The 19806-nt window shown below is 44.5% G+C and overlaps 1 protein-coding gene across 1 annotated transcript in view; it reads right to left on the bottom strand.

Annotated features, from left to right (window-relative positions):
• Positions 1 to 51: 51 nt before the first annotated feature.
• The window catches only part of TES (testin LIM domain protein), a 28038-nt gene continuing 8283 nt past the window's right edge, over positions 52 to 19806 (bottom strand). The window contains exons 2-7 of the mRNA XM_083463708.1: positions 16246 to 16331; positions 11409 to 11661; positions 9631 to 9966; positions 7028 to 7243; positions 5568 to 5726; positions 52 to 1682 (exon numbers count right to left, since the gene is read on the bottom strand). Of these exons, the coding sequence (XP_083319834.1) occupies positions 1491 to 1682; positions 5568 to 5726; positions 7028 to 7243; positions 9631 to 9966; positions 11409 to 11661; positions 16246 to 16331 (1242 nt within the window). The 3' untranslated portion in view covers positions 52 to 1490. The remainder of the gene's footprint in view (positions 1683 to 5567; positions 5727 to 7027; positions 7244 to 9630; positions 9967 to 11408; positions 11662 to 16245; positions 16332 to 19806) is intronic.

Raw genomic sequence — 19806 nt, 5'->3', positions numbered from 1 at the left:
AGCCTTGTCATTACAGTTACCAAGAGGCAAACGAAAGATTTCAAGCTAGCGAACGGTTTGGTAAAAGTTTTATTTGAGAGCATGAATATAAGTTTACACATTTCTTTAGTCTTAGAAGAGTTGAATGGAAAGAGCTTGCATAGTTTACAAAGCCAAGAACCCACATTCCTTTGCTGTGTACCTTCTTACATTCGTTATAAAGAAATTTCAGCATCGCAATAGCTGCAGTAGCTTGCAAGCTGCCTTATACAAAATCAGACCCATTAGCCTATATACTGTTTATGCCAGGGGTTGACAACCTGTGGTCTCCAGGTGTAGCTGCCCTGTATTAGAAATCTCATTCATGTACAGAGACACGGGCAAATTTAAATCTTTCCTATTGCCTATAATTCTGGACAATACATAAAATGAAGAGACAAAATGGACACACTTGATAAGAAGCCTGATTGGAAGAGGACAGAGAAAGAGGCACAGAAACTTTAGAGCAAGTCACATTCTAAGCACCAAAAAGTCCACAGCTGCTTTTTTAAAAAAACAGAACAGAACAGTTTAAACCTAATAAAGAAGGGAAAGTGTTTTAATGCAAATATTAAAGGTTGGAGCCAAAGCTTTGGGGCATTTGCTTAAGATGCTCAGTGGAAGCAGGAAGTCTTAAAAATATTTATTTCTGCCTAATTATGTTTGATGGCTGCTGTACAGAATCAGCAGGCTAACAAATATGATCAGTGGTTGGACTTGTAACGTTTCAGACTGAAAGTGAGAAATATAAATGTTTGAATGCTACTTTACACATTCAAAATCTCACCTCAGATATGAAGCAAGCATGTCAGGAAAAGGATTCTAAGCTTATTGTGGTATTTGTGAGATTTTTTGAAATGGTAGAACCCAAAACATGTGGCCTTCTATTTGTTGCTACTCTCCAACTCCCATCAGCTCCAGACAGCATAGCCGATGGTCAGGGATGAAGGGAGTTGAAGTCCAGCAACATCTGGAGTATGGTGCAACATTTACAACAGTGTTTCCCACACTCGGGTCTCCAGCTGTTTTTGGACTACAACTCCCATCATCCTTAGCTAGCAGGAACAGTGGTCAGGGATTATGGGAACTGTAGTTCAAAAACAGCTGGAGACCCCAGTTTGGGAAACACTGATTTACAACATACCAAGTCATTGTTTTATTTTTACACAGTTTGTTTAAAAATGTGTATAAAAAAAAAACTTTAGAGCATCTAGTCTTTGAAATATACAAGGAATATCAGGCTCCCTATATGTGAGTAACATTTGCAAGAAGTAGTAACAAAGTAGTAAGAATACAGAAGTGCTGGAAGTACTTAATCAAAAGCTATCAAGTTAGAAATGTTAAAAAAAGAATCTTTGGGATTTGCCATTTAATACCTTCTATTTTGTTTTTTAAAAAACGCCCCAATACAGTAGAAATGCAGAAGGTTCTGAAGTAAAGCGAAACTTGGCTTGATCCGGGTTCTCTTTCCATTAGGACATCATCTTTTTCTTACATTCCACCGAGCAGAAAACCATTCCTTCTACCGGCATAAACTTCTGGCCAATGAGACACTTGCTGCAACAGGAGCACAGAAAGCACTCTGTGGTGGCATGCCAGTTGAAATTGTTGTAACTCACACGTTGAACTTCCGGGTCGATAGCGTTGTGGCAACCCTGGCAGACCTAGAGAGGAGATGAGAGAAATGAAAAATGTGTTTGTTTCCAGCTTTATAAGACAACGAAACCCAGCATATTCAATACAGATGTTGTTATAACTTCGGCTCAGCATTTGAAATTCGCCAGGCGCATTTTGCACCTGGCTATCGGCCACTTAAAAAGCAGAGACATCACCTTGCCAGAAAAAGTCCATATAGTTAAAGCCATGGTTTTCCCAGTAGTGATGTATGGAAGTGAGAGCTGGACCATAAAGAAGGCTGATCGCCAAAGAATTGATGCTTTGGAATTATGGTGCTGGAGGAGACTCTTGAGAGTCCCATGGACTGCAAGAAGGTCAAACCTATCCATTCTGAAGGAAATCAGCCCTGAGTGCTTACTGGAAGGACAGATCTTTGGCCACCTCATGAGAAGAGAAGACTCCCATGAAAAGACCCTGATGTTGGGAAAGATGGAGGGCACAAGGAGAAGGGGACGACAGAGGACGAGATGGTTGGACAGTGTTCTAGAAGCTACCAGCATGAGTTTGACCAAACTGCGAGAGGCAGTTGAAGACAGGAGTGCCTGGCATGCTCTGGTCCAGGGGGTCACGAAGAGTCGGACACAACTAAACAAGAACAAATTGGCCACTTGTGACCAAGTAAAGATGCCTGGGTGCCAGAATGGTGCCTCCACCACCTAGAGGTGCATGCCTGAGGATCCTTCAACCTTGACTGTTTTCACAGATTGGCAACACATCCTGTAGAATCCTACCTGTTATATTTTATCTGCACAATCAGACTGATTTTCAGGAACCAAAAAGTCACATTGAAAAATATGACTTTCGAGGCATCTTGCCCAAAAGTGACAACTGTAATCCTGGTTTAAGGAGTCTTTTGGCGCCTAGCTTATATATCCGAGTTTCTAACACTGCTTCAGTTGTAACATAATTTATCACGATGACAACATTACTCAGCATCCTTGGTTTCTCCTTTGTGCCTTGAAATTGCCTGTGGAATGTAGAAAGGATAAAGGCTGAGGACTGGATTTTCCCTCATAGAAAGGGATCCTCTGCAGGCAGAAAAGGCAAAGCCTACTGTTTGCCCATTCTGTGGATCTGGCCTGTTCTTCCTTGTGGCAAGAGCAGCTATACTGAGTGCTTTCCACAGGCCTCCACTTGGTGGCGATATTGTGCAAACTGCGAACACTGTACTGCGGATTGATGAACCAGGCTGTCTATCCTACAGGTGAGGAGCCGTGAGATGCAAATTCCTACATTGCTAAAATAAGCACACTGAAAAGTCACAGGGATGGATGCCTCGTTGAAGGATCATGAAAGCAGAGAGAAAAATATTGATAGCAAGTCTACAGACTGAGTTGAACCACCTATTCATAGAATCATACAGTTGGGAGGGACCACAAGGGTCATCTAGTCCAACCCTCTGCAACACAGGAACATTTTGCCCACCTTGGGTCTTGAACCCAGGATTCTGAGATTAAGAGTCTTATGCTCTACCAACTGAACCATCTCATCTCTGCTTACAGGTAAGTCTGTACATATATACTGGGCGATAGCCAATGTTACTCATGCTCAGATCTGACCCACTGAAAGCAATGGACTTAAGTAACAAGTCCAAGAAATTTCAGTACTTAGTTGGATATCCTGCACCAAGTCTCAGGAACCCTGCTCTTCCTTTCCAAGCAGTTGTTAATCAGCATGCAATGATTTCTTTTACTATACGGACCTTTGCCAACAAAGGTCCATATAGTAAAAGCTATGGTTTTTCCAGTAGTGATGTATGGAAGTGAGAGCTGGACCATAAAGAAGGCTGATCACCGAAGAATTGATGCTTTTGAATTATGGTGCTGGAGGAGACTCTTGAGAGTCCCATGGACTGCAAGAAGATCAAACCTGTCCATTCTGAAGGAAATCAGCCCTGAGCGCTCACTGGAAGGACAGATCGTGAAGCTGAGGCTCCAATACTTTGGCCACCTCATGAGAGGAGAAGACTCCCTGGAAAAGACCCTGATGTTGGGAAAGATGGAGGGCACAAGGAGAAGGGGACGACAGAGGACGAGATGGTTGGACAGTGTTCTCAAAGCTACCAGCATGAGTTTGACCAAACTGCGGGAGGCGGTGGAAGACAGGAGTGCCTGGCGTGCTCTGGTCCATGGGGTCACGAAGAGTCGGACACAACTACACGACTAAACAACAACAAATGGAATGATTGTGCCCAAAAGAGCTCCCATCTCTCTGGCATGCTAGTTTTATACATGCAAGACTTTGCACTTCTTGTGTTTTTGTATGGAGGGTTATTCAATTATGCAAGCTTCCCCCCCCTGCAGTTGTACACTCACTGCTTCAACTACTGTGAGAACAAGGCCACCCCTTTCGCAACTTCTTAAATTCTGCACTTCTCTATTTAATGTGAGTCAGTGAGTGTAAGATTTTTTCCCAATGTTCTTGGGGGGAAAAGAAATAGATGCCCTGAAGAGACACAAAGAAGTGTTTTCCAGTCAGTTCATTTCAGATAATGGTCAGAACAAGAGGGGAGACAGAGTGTCCTGATGAATAACTGCTCTATCAGTGGGAAAGCTGAATTTAAGAACTTCAGATTAAGAAGCACGCACAAAAAAGCTAAGCGAAACTACAGACAGAAAACACTCATTAAGAGAAGGGAAAACCAAACAGGAACAATAATAAATAAATAAATAAAGCTACAAAAAACAGCATTGTAAGTAGAACAAAGGAAACCCAGGAACCCAAACGAGGAAGTAATTAACTTTGGACTAACTGGTGCAGATGCTAAACAATGTTTTAAAAACATTTCATTCTTTGACACTGCATTTTAAAGAATAATATTTATAAGACTGCACAGGTCTATTCAAATGAAATTAAATCCCAGCCCCCTGTTGTTTTCTGTCTGCATTTATTCAGGCACCAGAGCAAAGTTTGACACGCATATCTCTAGTACAGTTAGAGCACTGGAAGTCAATAATGATTCCTTTGAATCGAGGGCGAGCAGGTGCAATGAAATACGAACATCATGCTCTCCCATTGGCCTAAACTAGCAATAGTACTTCTGCGTTCTGCAGAAATTGCAAGTGATGGAGGAGCACCCCTGGAAGCTCATAAAAAGAGCCATAAAAAAATCCCACCTCTCATGGGAATGACCTGGGAAGAAGACACGGTGGGAAGGTCAACTTTAGTCAAGCAAAGGGATGGTTTACACAAACTACTCAAAGTGGTCAAGGACAATGCACAAAATCTTTACTTGAACTTGGTTGCTCTTCAGCATGCAGGACAAGAGGATAGGGCATCTTCATACAAACTTCCCTTCCTTACTAGCGTAATCTCAGTCCCCCCCCCCCTACTCTGGAACAAAACAGGAGTAGCTGTGTGTCGCCAGCACATTCCTGATATTACCAGTCTTTTTGCCTAAGCTGGCCATTCCCAAGAGTTTGCGTGTAGATGCTGAACAAAACATGTGATAAGAGAAGTGGACCTTGATGGTGAATGAATTGCTTACAGGAAACACTATCAAAGACAAAACATTGGGTGGTATTAAACCAAGTTTGATTCAAGAGTATACATCAATAAATCAACATCCTTAACACTGACATTAATGACCATTCCTATATTGCAGGGAGTTTGGGCTAGATGACCTTCAAAGTGTCTTCCAACTCAACAATTCTATGACTATGTTAGGTCTACTAATTTCATTAAGTCTAATCTGATTAAAACTTAGCTGACAACCACCAGGCTGGGGTGGGGCATGGATAAGCCAGTAGTTTTTCATTATGGATAACAGTGTTTTAAGAAACCACTGTTCTAGGCAAGATATGGGAAAGCACACCTGGGCACATAACTGTACATAGTAGTTATGCATCGCAGGCAAATCGTGACTCTCTTACCACGGCATGATTCTTCACGTAGCACGGTTTGCAGACAGGCTTTTCGTTTACCATGACGTAGATCTCCCCAGCCAAGACACAGTCGCAGTCAAAACAGCAGAAGTGTTTCAGATGCCAGCTTTGACCTTCGGCCTGGGTGTACTCATTGCTGAATATAAGCTGAAGGGATACAAGGAAGGGAGGTACACATTCAATACAACCACCCATTTTGTTCTAGAACGCTTTACAATGCTAAGGAAACACACATTTTCGGCCATATGAAATACCTCCACCGAGCATTTCAGCTTGTTGCATTCATCGTTCTGTTCCCCACCCTTTTCACCCACTTTTTTTCACCAAAAGCAGCGAATGCAAAAAAGCAGAGATTTGACTCTCCCAGAGAAAAAAGGAATGGCTTATGGGCTTCCCATGGGTATTCTGTGAGAGCAGGATGATGGACTAGATTAAGGTTACCAGACGTCCCTGTCTCCCGGGGACAGTCCCTGGATTTACAAATCAGTCCCCATACAAAATCTATTGAAGTTGAAAAGTGTCCCCGGATTCATTGAGAAAAATCTGGTAACCTTAGACTAGATGGGCCTCTGGCCTGATGACACAGGGATATTACGTCCTTATGAATGCCTTCCAGGTATTGAAAAAATGAGGGTAGTGTACGAACAGTGCAAATGGGACACAAAGAAAGAGGCTCCAGGGGTTGTGGCAAACCCTCGACAGGAGGACCCACAAGCTGAGCTACAGGTAAAAGGAGTTATAGCTCCTGCACAGCTCAGGACTAAGAGATGCTGGTGAAGTGCTCCTGAGCAAAGCTCAGGAAAGAAATCTGGGGGTTCATTCAAGCCCACCTCAAAAGGAGAAGCCAGCTTTAGAAGCTGCCAAATTTATTTCCCCTCAGATTAAAAACCAGAGTGGGAAAAGAATGGATGACTTTTCCATCCTCTCTGCTTTGGGTAATGGAGTCATGTCCCTGATGTATACTTTTTTAAGGCCGGGTGCTGCCTTTCACCATCATGCCCTGCTTGTTAGTGAAATCCTAATGCTGGGCTAAATGGACAGCAATGGAAGAAGCTGTGTTGTACAGAATCAGGCCACTGGTCTATGTAGTATAATCTATAGCAGTGTTTCTCAAACTTGGGTTGTTGGGACTACAACTCCCATCATCCCTAGCTGGCAGCGCCAGTGGTCACAGATGATGGGAGGTGTAGTCCAACAAGAGCTGGAGACCCAAGTGTGAGAAACGCTGGACTACAGTGGCCCTCCAGGATTTCAGGCAGGGATTTCTCCCAGCTCTTCCTGGAGATGACGGGGATTGAACCTAGCACTTCCCGTGTGGAAAGCAGATGCTCTGCTAGTAAGCTATGGCCCTTCATTTGGCCTGGCCAAAAGGCAGCAAATCTTTACAGGCAAGTATTTTCTCCATGGCCTCTTCCATGACTGCAGAGCAGAAGGGGGACCTTGCTTACCTCGTCACAGCCAGCGCAGCGGGGCTTCTCGCTGTCACAGTAGTGCCGGCCACAGTACAGCTTCCCATTCTTCCAGAAGTAGATCATATCCACAAGGAGCTCGCTGCAGGTGCAGCAGACAAAACAAACCGGATGCCAGAGTTTGTCGTAGCCGGCCCGCTCGGCGTAGACAGCCGGGTCCCCTTCCTTCATGCTCAGTTTACACCGGAAGCAGCACTGCGAGGAGGTCAAGGGATTTTAAAGTTTATGTAGAGAGCTTATCCAGACTTCCACTTACCCCACTGCACCAGAAGTGCTTTAGTTATGCTGGTCACGTGATCTGGAAAGCTGTCTGCACACAAACGCTGGCTCCCTTGGCCTGAAAGTGGAGATGACCGCAGCACCCCATAGTCAATTTTGATTGGACTTAACCATCCAGGGGTCCTTTACCTTTTACCTTTACCTACCCCCTGGGAAAACCCAATCTTGACTGCTAAACTGGAGCAAATGTAATTCAGATTTCTGCAGATTGATGTTTGCTCCAACTGAGTGCTAAAAAGTGGGGTTTCCCAGGGAAAGAAGTGAAGGCAAACAGAAAACTGCTCAGATCCATCAGACAAGCCTTTCCACAGCAAAAACTATGCCCAAGGCAGCTCACAAAAACCCCCACATTGGCACATGCATACACACACACACTTTTTTTTGGGGGGGGGACCCAAATGCAAAACACAGTTTGTGTCTCATATCGATTTCACATCATTGTGAAATCACCTTTGCATTTTACACATCAGTACATTCAAACAAGGTAAAACAGTGCCTAATATAGGCTTAATGTATGACAAGGAAAGCGCTAAATGAAAACCAACTGCCCCCAGAATAAATACGTAAATTAAAGGTTAGATATACTAGTGCTGGCCTTTTGGGACTCTAAAAGACCACAGCAGCCTGGCTTAAATACAGTCCAGAGGGGGTGGAGTCTTCTCAGCAGTGTGGAGTATTTACAGCCAGCTCCTTCTAACTTAGTCTTATAAGTAATAAGTGGATCAATGCTGTTTATATGGCTTAATACTTTCTGCCAACAGTAAGTGAAGCCATGAGATGTCTGCCTTTGTATTTATTAGTTTGCTTTCAAGCAGAGGCCTTTCCTCATTAAACTTAATTGGGGGTGCCATCTCTCCCCCACCCCACCGGCTTCCACTTAGGAGTCCCTCCCTCTTCATCTTGGGAGTTTTCCTTTTCTGTACGGTTCGTCAGTTTTCACCTTGAAAAGAAACCCACAACACACTGCTTCTTCCAAGAACTAATGGCTCTCGTTTAAATATAGCAAGACTCGCCGGCCATCCCAAGAGACAAAAAATATTGATCTTCATGCAGGTACTAAATATAGCATTTTATATCTCGGTAGAAGCTGCACGACTGTCATGTAGAAGATGGAGCAGACTTGCTCCAGATTGAAGGAGAAAACGCATGGGTGGAAATTAGGCAGGCTTTGCCTAAGTATTAAGAAGAAACTTCCCGACGAGAAGAGCTGTTCAACAGAGAACCCAGCTGGTTCAGTAACAGCCGGCCCTTCATCACAGGAGAAATTTAAGCAGATGTCGGACATTGCAGTGGGCTGGACTAGAGCACCCTTGGGAGACCCAACTCTACAATTCTATCCTTTTGGGATGCTGTGACTGCAAGATTCCTGCACTGAGACGTGGGGCGGAGTAGATCAGGCTGGCTTGTTGTGGTCCAAGGGATGAACTCTTCCTTGACCAATCCTCCGAAGGTCACATGCCCATGCTGGCTGTGGCTCAAAGTAGGCATGGTCACTACCCAGCCAGATGGGCGGGGTATAAATAATAAAATTATTATTGCACACTCCTGAATGCACACACGCGCAGTGCTCAGGTCAGCTGAGAGGTGTGTACATGCATTACCACTCACTTCCCAGTCGCAACATGACCAACAGGGGAATGGACAGGTTTAAACTGGCTTGCCTACCCTGTGCTGAGTTCCATTTTCTTTTCTTTTTGGAGCCACTGCCAAAATCATCTGGGGTGAGGAAAAACTTCTGGGTGGAGGGGAATCATGCTTCTGAGCTGTAGTTAGCCACCCCTGGCCTAGATGGTGTCTGAGGTCTGTCCCAACTAGGGGATGCTATGCTTCTAAGTTGGTAGAGCATGAGACTCTTAATCTCAGGGTTGTGGGTTTGAGCCCCACGTTGGGCAAAAGATTCCTGCATTGCAGGGGGTTGGACTAGATGACCCTGGGGGGTCCCTTCCAACTCTACAAATTTTATGATTTCCATGTTTCCTTTACCCAGGAGTTACCTCCAAGTCCCAGAACAGTCACATTTTAGAACAAACTGTGTTTTCCTTAGTGGAGGACCCAGAGGGGTTTTCCTTCTGCCCCTCTTGCTCTTAGCTTACAAAACAAGCAGGCTGAAACAATGGTTTTTAAAAAAACCTAAAACACTTAATAAATAAACCCTGTGCAAAGGATGCTGCAGCGTGAAATACCAGGCTAAAATAATACAAAACCCCATTGTTTTGCTACCCTTTACCGACAGTTCTGCTCCTGTTTGCAGCACACAAGACACACAGAGACAGGAAGACAAATAGACATATATGCCCACTTACATATTGGGATGCCTTTGGACCAGCCAGTTTGTCTTCCATGGCTCCTACGGTGGCCGGGGTGCCTCTCTCCCCATTAGTCGGGACATCCTTCCCGGCAGCTTTGCCTTCCACTTCGCTCGGCAGCTTGACATCTCCCACCCCGAGAGCCTCGTTCTTGTATTTCTTCACAAACTGCTCCATCTGCTTCACCTCGTTAGGACTCAGCTCGTGGCATTTAGACGGATCCTGATCATGTGCGGGCAGCTGCTTGGCCAACTGCTTCTTCCTGTACTGAGCACCTTCCGAGCCAGCCACCGGTTGCTTCTCCTTGGGAAGCATCTGCATATAATGTCTTGCCTAAAGAGTCCGGAGGGATTGCAAGAATCAGTTTATCAGATGCCCTTGGGATTCCTGCTTTTATAAACGGGGAGGGCGGCAGCGGGGAGGAAGGCAACCAAGGGGAGATTAACAGGGCTCAGCAGAAGTTGTTACTCTTCGGCGTGAACAGATACCAAGAAGTGGACAGCGAAACTGAAGGGACGTAACTGGGGCTGAGAGTCAGAAGCTCACTGCAGGCGCATGCTTTACAAAAAAAAAAAACCCAGCCATTTACTCCGCTGCAGTAACAGCTTGTACAATGTTTAGCCAACACTGAATCTTTTCAGATACTGACATTGCAAGAGCTTTCAGACTGCTAATTGCAATCTTTCTCACAGAGGAAAACCAGCACGTGAGGGTTGGAATTGAGATCGAAGGCTTTTTAGCTTGTTTAAATAACTTAAAATGAAATAAAGTACTGCAAGATATACATGAAACACTGAAGAAAAACTACTTTTGCACGCTGGAGTTCCCCCTCCCCTTGAAAATCCCTAAAACCCTCTTATGATTACAAATCTGCACGCACATCTCCAGCCTTCTGCTTTAGATCAGCCAGCAAGACACTACATAAACTTGACTCAAGATTGAAACATGCACGGGGTTAGGCTGGGTGGGGAAGCCCAACAAGGCTATCCAACTATCGCATCTCAATGAGCCATTAATAAACCAAGGGGAGCTTTTCTCTTGGATCCCAGCTCTGAATTCGTTCTGACCATATACAGTAACAGAAATGTGCAAGCTTGAGTGCTTTTCTTCAGCTTTTAAACAATGACATAAATTGTGCAGGTTTTCCAACGCTATGTCCTGTTTCTGGAAGTATTCTTGAAAGGGCTCGTCTGGGAAGTCATAAATCATCCTAAGTGGTGGCGAACATCTCTAATGCAATGCTTTATCCTAGCCATTAACACGACCTCTTTCCTCCACCTCACCCCTCTTGCTTCCACAACCATCCTATTTCCATTGTGTGACTACTTTATAGCAATCAGAGGGGAGTTGACCACCAGACCCAACTTCATTATGTTTACATGGCTTATAGCAGGAGAACCAGGGGCACTGGACTACATTTCCTGTCTTGGACCACTGGCAATACTATCGAAGGCTGATGGGAATTGGAGGGGTACCAGGGTCACTGAGATAATAATTCCATTTATATTTTCCTGTTGTTTTACATCAAAATATGGAATCCTGGGTGTTCTATACACTCCAATCCACCCCTCCTTCAGTTTAAAGCAGGATTTCCCAAACTTGGGTCTCCAGCTGTTTTGGACTACAATTCCCATCATCCCTTGTCCTGCTAACTAGGGATGATGGGAGCTGTAGTCAAAAAAAATTTGGAGACCCAAGTTTGGGAAACCCTGGTTAAAAGGATGCCTTCTTCTAGTTTTCATAAAAGCTTCCAAGACTGTATCATGATAGCTCACCAGGGTTTGATTCTGAACAGGAGGTGCCCATTCGTAAGTCACAGTATTGATCGACACATTCTTCTTGGCAGCCACTGGATTAGTCAGTATCATAACATTGCGCTTGTACATAGGGATCCCATCCGATTTCAGCTTTGCAATGAGGGTTGTATATTTTGTATCCTCAAAGAGCTTCCCCACTTTGCGGTCGTCCTCATTACTAGTGGGAACATCGTGCTCCTCCTGCCCACACTTGCAGTTTCGACATATTTTCCTAGTGATTCAAGACAAAAGCACGGATTAGGCCATGTTCATATAAGTAAACAGAAGCGGAGTGATAGCCTGCTTTAGATATCATTCAGGAGGGCATAACCATAATTCTGCGAAAGTGTAGACTCAAGGAGAGGAAACCACAGCTGCTTTGCTTCTCTAGGCAAATGCTGAGCTGTAAACAAAGAACCGACCTTGGTTGCAGCTCACAACTGTCTGGAGCGAGACAAACCACAAGCCCAGGTTCTGATGATGAGCTAAGCCAAACCATGGCTTAGCTCACAGAAGCAGCAAGACCAGTGAGGAGGAGCAAAAGGGCTGCAATCTCCTCTCTTGGCTGAGTGCTACGCGCAAACTGGGTCACTGTCTGTGCTTAGAAGTAATTGCCTCAACTGTCCCTTCCCTGCTGAAAATGGAGCTTGGTGAAGTCACATGATGAATACAACAGATTCCTTTGCTGTTTCATTTCTGAGGAAATAGCCCTTTTCTCTGTGGGACAGAAGAGCATTCTGGGAAGGTGGGCAGCAGCGTCAATATTACTCTGGTAACATTGATGTGAACGAGCAGCTCAACAGTGTGCTGCCCTTTGTTTTCATGAATACATTTTCCTCTTCCCTCCTTAGTATAAATAATCTGGGAGCAAAAGGGGCAGACTAATATCCTATATTCATTAGCAGTTCTATAGTTTTAAGACTATGGACCAAATGCTCTTAATGCTGCTGCCCCTTTATAGAACAATATGCACTACAGTATTTCACTTACTTACATATTTCGGAAGCCAACCCTGCTGTGTTTGGGGCCCTGGACTTCTGCCCTGAAGATCTACCCTGATGGCCTCAACACCTTTCTTTCCTCTGACTTCCTTAAGGTGGTGTATGTGGGTCTCTCTTCACCAAATTTAGCCTCTCAACCACATAGAGAGACTGACTGGGCCATGGCCACCCAGTTTACTTTGTGGCCAAGTGGCAATTCTATTCTGGGTTTCCCTGGTTCTAGTCCAGCACTCTAACCACAACATCTCTCTGGCTCTTACATTACTAGTGTGGCATGCCATAACTCATAGACAATACTGAGCTGGATAGATCAGTGGTCTGCTGCTTCAATACAAGATGGACATATCACGTGGGAAATTTATCTCTGGGAGAAATCTGCACGGTTGCACAACCAAGGGCCTAGAAACCAAGCTTTATGAGGAATGGCTGAGGGAGTTCGGTATGTTTAGCCTGGTAAAGAGGAGACTAAGAGGAGATATGGTAGCCGTGTTCAAATATCTAAAGGGTTGTCACATGGAAGATGGAACAAACTTGCTTTCTCCTGCTTCAGAGGGTAGGATCTGAACCAATTGCTTCATGTTACTGCAGAATATGATCCGGAACCTTGCACTATTTGTGCAAAGGTCACATGCAATAAGAGACTATCGTATCTATAGTTTTTACATAGTGGCAATATGAATTTTCCGGCAGGTATGTCAAGAATGCTCCAAGTGTAACAGATTCCCACTCACAGCTGGCTTTATATTCACACAGATGTTACACTCCCATCTAGTGGAAAAGAACATAATTGTACTGCAGACCCTAAAGGCATATTTGCTTTGCAGGAAGCCTTTTAGAGACATTCGTGCACATATTTTCACTGAGTCATCTATCTATGGGGGGGGATTGCGGGGGGGGGAGTCTAGGCTGGGTCATTCTGAAATTCCTGACAAACTACCTTCACATTTAGAGAAGCTAACAGAGATCTTCTTTTAAAAATATGTCATGTATAAATACATATATGTAGAACCATAGAATTGTAGAGTTTGAGGGTCATCTAGCCACAGCCCCCCCTTCTGGCCACAGTTTATCTTGCAATGGAAAAGGTAGCAGATTCAGCAGAGCTCAACCTGGGATGCACACCAATTCTCATCATCACAATTCCGAGCCAATGGCTTTATTAATCTGAATGGGGAGTCTTGTGTTTATTTAGTCTGCTGGAATAATGCTGATGTTGATTCATGTATTTTAAAAATATGTAGTGGTGGATTTATGATCTGTGCCCTTTTGGGGCGCCACCCATTAGTTTACCTTAATCAATGCGACCGTCTCAAAATTAGAGGAAATGGTAATTATGTTTCTGCCTTTGCACTGTGCTCCCTGCTCCCCAGACAACTTGGGAACATTTCTTGCTGTTGCCCAGACGGGGAAAAGGTGAGGACAGCAATGGTGAATCTGAAATGGGTGCCCACTCCCAATAAAAAAACACACATTGGGAACAATTAGGAAAAAGAAGATAATGATTATGGTGATGACCTGAAAGATCATCTCATTGCTTATATTCCAAGCTGATCACTGCACTCTGCAGGTGAAGGCCTCTTGCAGGTACCATCTTATCAAGAGGACCATCCACACAATATACAAATTGGGCCTTTAGCGCTCTGACACCTACCCTTCGGAACTCCCTCCCTGTCAATATTCAACAGGTCCCGTCTCTGTTCTCTTTTTGGCACCTACTGAAGACTTTCTTCTTCCAACATGCCTTCCTCTAGTTCAGGCTTTTTCTGCAGCCTGCACCTGTATTGGAATTGTTTTAATTTTTTATTGCTTTGTCAGTTGTTGTTTGCCAACCTGGGCTTCTTTCGGGAGGAAGGGCAAAATATAAATTTAATATACTAATAATACCTCTGCCAAGGGGTCCCCCTGGCTCAACAACTTTGGAAAAAGGTGACAGTAACAACAGTGGTGGTAATCAGTGCCGTTTTTCTAGAAAAATTGGTGCTGAAACTCACCACGAATGCCTCCCTTGTTCTCTTATAATGACAGTGGCACTCGCCTGAGAGGTGGAACTGGTGGTAAGAATGATGATGCCCTAACAACCCACAAAAAGGTTCATCTATGTTATTTAGAAAGGAATCAGTTTTATTTCCTTTTTCATTATTCTCCCTCACCTCTTATCCTTAATGGTAATAAAGCTTACAATACAGATTAAAAGTAAAGGGACCCCTGACCGTTAGGTCCAGTCGTGGATGACTCTGGGGTTGCGGTGCTCACCTCGCTTTATTGGCCGAGGGAGCTGGCGTACATCTTCCGGGTCATTAGGCCAGCATGACTAAGCCGCTTCTGGCAAACCAGAGCAGCACACGGAAACACCGTTTACCTTCCCGTCAGAGTGGTACCTATTTATCTACTTGCATTTCATGCTTTTGAACTGCTAGGTTGGCAGGAGGTAGGACTGAACAACGGGAGCTCACCCCGTCGCGGGGATTCGAACCGCTGACCTTCTGATCAGCAAGCCCTAGGCTCAGTGGTTTAGATCACAGCGCCACCCGTGTCTCACAATATGGCCTACAAGCTGTAATTAACTGGAAGGTGGGGTTCATAGGTAACGTCTCAGACATCACAAGGATTTGGTGCCTGTATGGTTCTTCCACACACACACTTTGGAAAGGGAGACAAGGTAGCCCAGCAGGGGTCAGGGGAGCGACACAGCATGCAGAAAGTCCCAGACTGTTCAATCCATGGCATGCAGTATCAACACATTTGGCTCCTCGGCTAAATTTTATAACAACACCAAGCACCAGTAGCATTTCTTCACAGTACAGTCAAAACTGTACACTCATTGGAAGCAAGCCCAATGGAAATCATCTGACTTCTAAGTAAGCAACTGTACACAGCATTAAATTGCCTCAAGGCTGGCCCAAGACATTTTGGCATCTGAGGCAGACCTCAAAATGGCGTCCTTCCTCCCCACCAGTGAGGAAGGGGGTCAGGGAAGAGCCACATCAGGAACAAGGGTGGGTGAGGGAAAGAAAGGAAGATTGACAATGGGATTAGCTGCCCTGGTAGACCCTGCCGCCTGGGGCGGTCTCAACTCTCCTCATGGGCAAACTGGCCCTGGCTTGCCTGAACCCACATTTTATTTATACGCTCATAAGAATCTAAGAGCTCTATTGCAGGGGTCAGCAAACTTTTTCAGCTGGGGGCTGGTCCACTGTCCCTCAGACCTTGTGGGGAGCCAGACTATTTTTGGGGGGGTGGGGTGGGGAAATGAACAAATTCCTATGCCCCACAAATAACCCAGAGATGCACTTCAAATAAAAGCACACATTCCACTCATGTAAAAACACCAGGCAGGCCCCACAAATAACCCAGAGATGCATTTTTAATAAAAGGACACATTCTACTCATGTAAAAACACACTGATTCCCGGACCGTCCGTGGGCTGGATTTAGAAGGCGATTGTGCTGGATCTGGCCCCTGGGCCTTAGTTTGCCTACCCATGCTCTACTGCATGGAACCAAAGGTCCACCTAGCCAAGTATTCTGTTCTCATAGTAGCCTGTGAAAAGCCCACAGGCAAAATATGTGCACGATAGCAGTGAACAGTATAGCGTCTTTCTCATATCCTTGAAAATGCTAGCATAAGTCATGCTTGATGTTCTAATCAGAATCAATTCCTTCATGTGTTAATTTTTCCCAATTTTGTCCATATGTGTGATGTAGTTAAGTTTATGTCTGAACGAGTCAGTTTGCGGCCGAATGAGACCTGTGTTGTGCAGATATGCTTATCTGCAATAGAAATGTTTCGGTAAATCAGGAAACCTCTTTTCTTACCTCCAGAAATGTAGCTCAAATCCTTCACATTTGTCTTTGCACTTCAAGCAAGGGGCCCCAGATCCTTCTTCATGTCCTAAGCCCATCTAGAAAAAAGGAAAAAAAAACAGTTTAAAAATATATTTCCCAAGGCACATAGTATTATTTTTAGAGTGCTTCAACTGGCAAACTTCCAAAAATCTATCTAAGATATAGGCAGGGGGAGATCTCAACTTTCAAGAAGATAATTCACTTGAAGCTGCATCACGGAAGCTTCACACCTTTCTTCCTAGCCCTGTAATTTCTGAATAATAGCTGGCTCTTTAATGCATTTGGCTTTGTGATAGCGGTAGTGATAGCAGGACACTGAAATAAGAAACGTATGATTGGACCAGGGCTGGGTGATATATCGATATATCGTCCAAAACCAGTTTGAAGTCCATATTGTGGTATCATTGTCATAGTTCTTGACCTGGCAATATATTGCAAATCATGATGTGGGTGCGGGTGTGGTAGGCAAATATCACAATGTGGTATAAACTGTGAAGCCAGCCAATGCCTCTACAGAGCTCCATCCTTATTTCAGACATTGTGATATATCAGTATATTGCAATGTTTAGCTGGTGATACACCACAAAGTTGAAAATCAGGTCTATCCTTATTGCAGACATTGAGATATTTCAGTATATCACACTGTTTAGCTGGTGATATATTGCGATGTTGAAAACCAGATATCGTCCAGCCCTACTGAATCAGCTTCCCCCTCCAGTGGTTTAGCAAGCCGCTATGTAACACCTCCTGCCTCTGTTGAACAGCTCCCCTGGGCCACCTGCCGCCAGTGGTGCTTGCTTGCTTGCCTGCCAGACATTTGTCCTGCTGGAGTTGATGTGGCCACCTACTGGCTATTAGGCAACAGCCTGGTGTGACAACAGCCTTACGTTTCTATCAATATAGAAAGAAAACACCACATGAAACTTACGTTCTGCAAGAGTGCTTCAGCAAACAGATTTGTTGAGCAGAAAAGAAATGGCCAGTTTTCATGAAAATGAGTAATGGGCTGTAAGCCTTTGGCTGGCTATTCATGAGGGGACACAGGCTTTTGCCCCTGCATAAGTAAAAGCAGCAAGCTTCAAGGTGAAAGGGTTTCAGACATAATATTCATAATTATCATTACCACTTACCCAAAAGTGTGTGTTGCAATTGCTAAATAATGCTTTACACCTGTGTGGAATTCTGACTGAACACCAAGCTCGCCTTTCAATACTCAAAAGTATAAGAAATCTGCCTGCATGCTTTTTCTCCTTCTTTTTTTAAAGAGGATGGAATCAATTTATCCATAAATGGAATCATGGAAGAAAGTAAGACACATAGGTCATTTGAAATGTAGCCAAGAAGAGGTTTCTGGATGTCAGTTGCTAAAAATTCTAAAAAACATCTGGCATTTCAAATACGCCCAGTTTGATTTCAAGGCAGTCTGCGAACGAAAAGCATTACAAGTCTACTGATTGAAGTCATCTGCTTCACAATGCCTTCACGACTAAAATATTACTTCAGAGCAAAGTGTTATAAATGGTTGCAGGCTAGCCTCATGTTTTAAAAAGAATTCTTGCTTTAATCAGCTTGGAATGTTTCTGGGGACTCAAAAGCTGGCTCTCTTTTATATTAAAGAGCACTGACCAAACCTCAGCTTCCTGGCTGCTGCCAATCAAGTGTCTGGGGAAATAGAAGTGCTGAATATCATCTCCCCCTCTCAAGAAGAAGAAGAAGATCTGCACCATCAAATAATGTATTCACATGTTGCATGTTCTTATTAGAGGCTAAGATTTGAAGGGAAAATTACTGGGTGGGGAGGAACAAATTCTGAGAGGAATTGTCACCTGTCACTTAATATAATGGTGGCCAACACAGAGAATGCAGCCACAATGACAGTGTCACATGTCCTGCTGCAAAAGGATGTGGTGGCATCATGTGCTGGCATCCTCATGTGGCTACACAGAGATGCAGTGCCAACCAGGTGTGCTTCTAGACTCTTAGAGACACAACATCAGGAATAAATGAGCAGGTGCCCACAATTCCTCTCGCCCCTGGCAAATGCCCCTGGCCTGAGGAGGACTGCCAGTAGACTCCAATCTAGTGTTATATCTTGAACACCCATGGGCAGTGGTGAAGAGGAACCAAGGCAAAGATGCACAACCACACAGCTCACACAGATGCCTTCAGATACAAGCAAGTGGATATTCTTTGTTCTTTTGGCCCGACACCAAGATCCAGGAACGAGGGCCTTCTGGCGGTTCTCTCACTGCGAGGAGCAAAGCTACAGGGAACCAGGCAGAGGGCCTTCTCGGTAGTGGCACCCACTCAGTGGAACGTCCTCCCATCAGATGTCAAGGAGACAAGGAGCTATACAATCTTTAGAAGACATCTGAAGGCCTGTATAGGGAAGCTTTTTAATGTGTGATGTTTTATTATGTTTCTATATGGACTTGACATCTTTCCGCAGGGCCTGCAAGACAGAGCTGTTCCACCAGGCCTTTGGCCAGGGCACAGCCTGACTCCCTCCCTCGGCAATCTTCGCGGAGCTCTGGCCCAATGGTTGCCAGTGGCCTGAATTAATTAATTTTATAATGAATGATTTTAGAGTGTTGTTTATGCTGTACTTTTGTACTGTTTTATTGTTGTTAGCCGCCCTGAGCCCGGCTTCGGCTGGGGAGGGCGGAATATAAATAAAATTTATTATTATTATTGTTATGTGCTGGGAGCCACCCAGAACAGCTGGGGCAACCCAGTCATCTGGTACTACTATCTTACTTGGCTACGAATGATTGCCAAGAAATATGACGACTACAACTAGTAAGAATAATAATGGGGAAAGATACACGAAGAGGCTCCCCTTTCAATGCCCTGCCAAATGCAGATGTTGGAAGGGAGCAGAGCTGATACTATGTGGGGGACACAGCAGGTACGGGCCCTCTCTATGAGCAGAGTGGAACTGAAAATTCTGAAAATTACATGTACAGTGGTACCTCGGGTTGCATACACTTCAGGTTACATACGCTTCAGGTTACAGACTCCGCTAACCCAGAAATAGTACCTCAGGTTAAGATCTTTGCTTCAGGATGAGAACAGAAATCGGTGAGGCAGCAGCGGGAGGCCCCATTAGCTAAAGTGGTGCTTCAGGTTAAGAACAGTTTCAGGTTAAGAACGGACCTCCGGAACGAATTAAGTACTTAACCCGAGGTACCAATGTATATTCTAACACTTATGTGGCTGTCGGAACAAGCAGCTATTATGCGCAGGAGATTTTCGTGGAGGTGAGCCTCAGTGTGACTGTGGCCTTAACCAAACCCTTCTAACATTTATCTGTAACAAGACGATATGCATAGCTAGCTGGCACTAGACCATACATGTACTGGCAACATGGATTGGCTGAGGGAGTCAGGGAACAGCAAGAAGCCTCAAATTCAGCAGGGAACTGCTTTTACTTAGGCTTCACTTTTTCAGCATTCTTCCAAACAGATGATACATTAAAAAAGAACGCTGTCAGGCATCTTAAGCCCGGTATCTCTGGTCCATGCTTTGTGA

Source organism: Podarcis liolepis (genome assembly GCF_965112155.1).
Source record: "Podarcis liolepis genome assembly, chromosome: 10".
Taxonomy (NCBI): domain Eukaryota; kingdom Metazoa; phylum Chordata; class Lepidosauria; order Squamata; family Lacertidae; genus Podarcis; species Podarcis liolepis.
Note: the sequence above shows the minus strand (reverse complement) of the source record. Positions and strands in the feature narration are given on the sequence as shown.